Source organism: Oxyura jamaicensis, unplaced genomic scaffold (assembly GCF_011077185.1).
Source record: "Oxyura jamaicensis isolate SHBP4307 breed ruddy duck unplaced genomic scaffold, BPBGC_Ojam_1.0 oxyUn_random_OJ70892, whole genome shotgun sequence".
Taxonomy (NCBI): domain Eukaryota; kingdom Metazoa; phylum Chordata; class Aves; order Anseriformes; family Anatidae; genus Oxyura; species Oxyura jamaicensis.
This window is the reverse complement of record NW_023310249.1, coordinates 1-4,446: the sequence shown is the minus strand read 5'-3', so window position 1 is coordinate 4,446 and position 4,446 is coordinate 1. Positions and strand designations below refer to the sequence as shown.

Sequence of the window (4,446 nt, the reverse complement as noted above, 5' to 3'; positions counted from 1 at the left end):
GACCTCTCCAGATTCCCAAGATTGTTGAAAAATAATTGAGAGAGGTCCCGCGATGAGGTCAGTCAGCACTTTAAGCACGCTGGGATGAATCCCATCCGGACCCATGGACTTGTATGGATCCAGGTGGAGCAGCAAATCCTGCACACGTTCAGGGTCAGTTGGGAGTTTGTCATTCCCACCATCACAGCAAATCCCACACACGTTCACGGTCCAGATTTAGATTAGATAAAAGGAAGAAATTCTTTATTCTGAGGGTGGTGAGGCACTGGCACAGGCTGCCCAGAAAAGCTGTGGCTGCCCCATCCCTGGCAGTGCTCAAGGCCAGGCTGGATGGGGCTTTGGGCAACCTGGGCTGGTGGGAGGTGTCCTGCCCATGGCAGGGGGGTTGGAGCTAGATGATCTTTAAGGTCCCTTCTAACCCAAACTATTCTGTGATTCTATGACACCGACCCCTCCCCACCTCCCCACGGTGGTCATATGCTAACGCCCACGCCTGTCTTCACCCTCTAGGACAACCTCAATCTCCTGTTGACAAAGGAGGAGATGTACAGCCTGATGAAGACTTTGCGGCAGTGCAAGATCATTCCAGGTGTGGAACCTCCCTGTGGTGGGATGGGCTGAGCCCTCACTCACCCCTCATGCAGTCCTCGGGCTGAGGGTGTCACCGCTACCCTGACTGGCAGAAGGTAAAAGCTCTGCTAAGGGCGGCAGCTTTGGGTCCCCCATAGCAGTCGGGGAAGCAGGGGAGGTAGGAGGGATGCATGGCACTCCCAGACGCCCAGGGAAAGGCTGGTGGAAGGAATGCCCCAAATCTGCCCCCACAGATACCTGCCTGACGCTGGATGACTTCCTGCACTACAAGCACCTGGTGCACAAGCAGCAGTTTGAGCGGCCCATGGGGAAGGCACAGGAGGAGCGGGCCACCCTGCAGTTCTCTGCCCTGGACCCCAGCAAGAAGGGGCAAATCGAGTGGCCAGATTTCCTCTCCCACGAGTCTATCCAGCTGCTGCAGAAACTCCGGCCGCAGGTATGGCCTCAGTGCAGGGGCTGGGGCGTCCATTGGAACTCGCTCTTGACCCCACAGCTTTGCCCAGATCTTCCCTGGCCGGTGAAGGGGGTCCCCAAACCTGGCATGAGTGCTCCTTGTTCCCCTCTCTGCCCCCCAGAACTCCCTGCTGCGGCTGCTGACGGCCAAGGAGCGTGAGCGGGCACGCGTGGCCTTCCTGGTGCTGGACCAGCACAGCGATGGCTTCATTGGGGAGAACGAGTGCCACAAGGCCCGGCATGCCTGGTTCCGCAAACACCAGAAGGAGACGCTGTCCTGCAACGTCAGGTACGGAGATGCCCACAGAGGGGCAACCTCGGTGTGGAAAGAGGCTGCAGCCCTTCCCTCGTACCGTACACCTGCTCCCCGCCGGCCGCGGGGATGAACAGTGCCCTGCTTTCCTGCAGCATCAGCCATGTCGGGCCTATGTCAGAGAGCAGCCCCGCCAGCAGCGGCAGCAGCAAGAGCCAGGAGAAGACCCTGCTGGCCGTGGAGCAGGAGGAAGCCAGGTGAGGGGACCACTTTGGAGGGCAGTGTGCACCCTGTCTTGGAGGAGGGAGCGGAGGGGCAGTGGGGTGGGCGTCCCAAAGCCCTCCCCATCGGGGGCTCCGGGGGTGATGGTGTGACAGCATCATCCCTGCAGGTGTGTCGACTGGCCCAGCTTCCTGCAGGAGAATGTCGCCTACATCCTGGCGTTGGGAAGGATTTGTGAAAGCAACACAATTGATGCTCAGGATGTATGTCTTGACACTGAGCAAGGTGTTTGCCACTTTGAAATTCATCCAAATACTAGTCAAAAGACTGTGCTTGTATATGTTGGTCAAGGGTGTGAGTGTTTAAGAACTGTTTGTGCTTTTGTAGAGGTAGATAAGGAAAACGTAACTCTCCCTAGCAAAAATCATTCTAACTTTTGTATTTGTAACTTTGTTAGAATCATCAGATGTGATTTTCTATGTTTGGCACCAGTGGTATCCCACCAGTTGATCAAGTTTGACAACACAATATATATGAACCTCACCTTAGTTAAATAAACAGAGTTTTGCAGAGAATAAACCAAGACACAAATCACAACTGGTGGGATGCCCTCTTCAGATGGTCGCCAACTGCAACCGGGATTTTGAACACATTATGTCACCCAATTATTGTTTTATTGATATTAGTTGGTATAAGTTTTTTTTTAATATAGTATATTGTTTTTTTTAATGTTTTTTTTTGGAATTGTAAATTGTTACAATGAATTGTGATATTAGCTTCCTTGACGAAAGTACAAGGCAAGGCATTGAGGGATACATATCAGAGAGCTTGGGAAGAAAAATTTTTATATTAAGTAAAAGAATTTACTAAGATTTTCCAGAAAAGGGGGGACTGAAACATGGGATTAGAAATTAGAGAGTGACTGATTAAGAATAAATATATAGACTATAGACAACACTCATTGTTTAATATATGCTACATTTCCGATGTACTGGGCCTATGCTGCACTTAGGCCTCCTGATGAGCCCCTGGGGCTCCAAGAACCAGATCAACCTAACCTTATTGTTCGGACTGTGAGCAAGGGCTCAAAGATAAGGAGGACTGTTTACAAAGGATAAGATAAACATGCAAGGCCTCAAGATAACAGGAGCCCCTCGGACCCCAAGAACCGGACCAAACCAACCTTATGGCTCAGATTGTGACCAAGGGCTCAGGGAGCATGTGCAGGGAGACAAGGTTAAAAGTTCAACTCTGAGGAAGACGTCTTACTTCAACCTGACGACCACCTGACGACCACCCAGACGACCACCAGAGAATACTACGCAAGCGCAGAAGGACTGATAAGATAATTAGCATACGAAGCGGGGCTAGGCAGAGCTAGGAAATGAATATGTATAGGTGTGTTGCGAAACTTAATGCATATGTAAGATTTTAGGGGATAAAAGAGAATGCACGCGAGCGAGTTGTTGCACACGACTTTGGTGGGACTACCTCCCGTGCTGCCCAGCACTGAATAAACATACCTACTTTACAATCTTATTGTGGAGTCAGTTTTTGCAACTCAGTGCTGACACCCATCTAGGACCGGCTTCTGTTAAAACACAAGCACAACCTTGGCCCCCATGTTATTAGAGTGTAGGGCCCTTCCCAATAATTGGTGCTGTAATTTTTTAAATTTTTATTTATTTTATTTAATTATTTATTTTACCATGACTTGTGCTCTTTAACTGAGTTTCTCCCAGATCTGTCTCCTAGATCTGTCTGTCGCCTTTTCTCCTGCACGGACAGATGCAAGGACCTTCCTCTGTCCATCGATTTAAAAAAAATTAAGAACATAGCATACTTTATCTATCTTTTCCTAGGGCTCACACCCCTACTCTCCCTTCTTTGTTTTAGAAGCTGTTCTGGTTTTAGTTAGGATAGAGTTAATTTTCCTCCTCGTAGCTGGTAGGGTGCTATGTTTGGGATTAGGATGAGAAGAGTGCTGATAACATGCTGATGTTTTAATTGCTGCAGAGCAGTGCTTACACCAAGCCAAGGACTTCTCAGCTTCTCACTCTGTCCTGCCAGCGGGCAGGCTGGGGGTGCAGCAGGAGCTGGGAGGGGACAGACCCAGGACAGCTGACCCAAACTGGCCAAAGGGGTATTCCATCCCATCTGACGTCATGCTAAACAATATATAGGGGTGGCTAGCCGGGGTGGGGGGGGCGCGCCTGGGGACAGGCTGAGCATCGGTCAGCGGGTAGCAAGCAACTGCACCATGCATCACCCGCTCCGTACACATCATTATTATTATTATTTTATTTTCTGTCCCAATAAACTGTCTCTATCTCAAGACACAGGCCTTAGTTTTTCTCGTTTCTCTCCCCCATAGAGGCGGGGAGGGTGATCGAACAGCTGTGTGGTGTTTAGCTGCCAGCCGGTTAAACCACAACAGAAGCATACATAAATTGATACAAAGAAACACTTAAATAATACAACTGGACACAAAAATATACATTTTTAGAGAAATTCACATCAGTAATTGTATAAAGCTCTCTTCTGGGGCCAGGGTCAGGGACGTTGCCAGGAAGCTTCCCAACCTGGTTCGCCCCTCTGACTATTATCCTCTTTTGATAGTCCAGGCAGGTAGTGATGACATTGAAGAGAGAAGCCTGAGGGCTGTTAAACGAGACTTTAGGGGACTGGGACGGTTAGTGGATGGAGCGGGAGTGCAGGTGGTGTTTACGTCCATCCCTACGGTGGCAGGGAGGGGTACAGAGAGGACACGGAAAGCCCACCTGTTAAACACGTGGCTCAGGGGCTGGTGCCAAGACAGAAATCTTGGGTTTTTCGACCATGGGGCACTTTACTCGACACCTGGCCTGATGGCTGCAAACAGGTCCCTATCTTTTAGGGGAAAACGGATCCTGGGCCAGGAGCTGGCA

At 50.1% G+C, this 4,446-nt stretch overlaps 1 protein-coding gene across 1 annotated transcript; it reads left to right on the top strand.

Moving 5' to 3' along the window:
• Positions 1-510: 510 nt before the first annotated feature.
• On the top strand, positions 511-1,782 carry LOC118159542 (PHD finger protein 24-like; the record flags this gene model as incomplete). Its single annotated transcript, XM_035314122.1, has 5 exons — positions 511-589; positions 825-1,027; positions 1,167-1,333; positions 1,453-1,554; positions 1,689-1,782. Coding segments are annotated over 5 exons (645 nt in total), but the record flags the coding sequence as incomplete, so codon positions are not given.
• Positions 1,783-4,446: the final 2,664 nt, after the last annotated feature.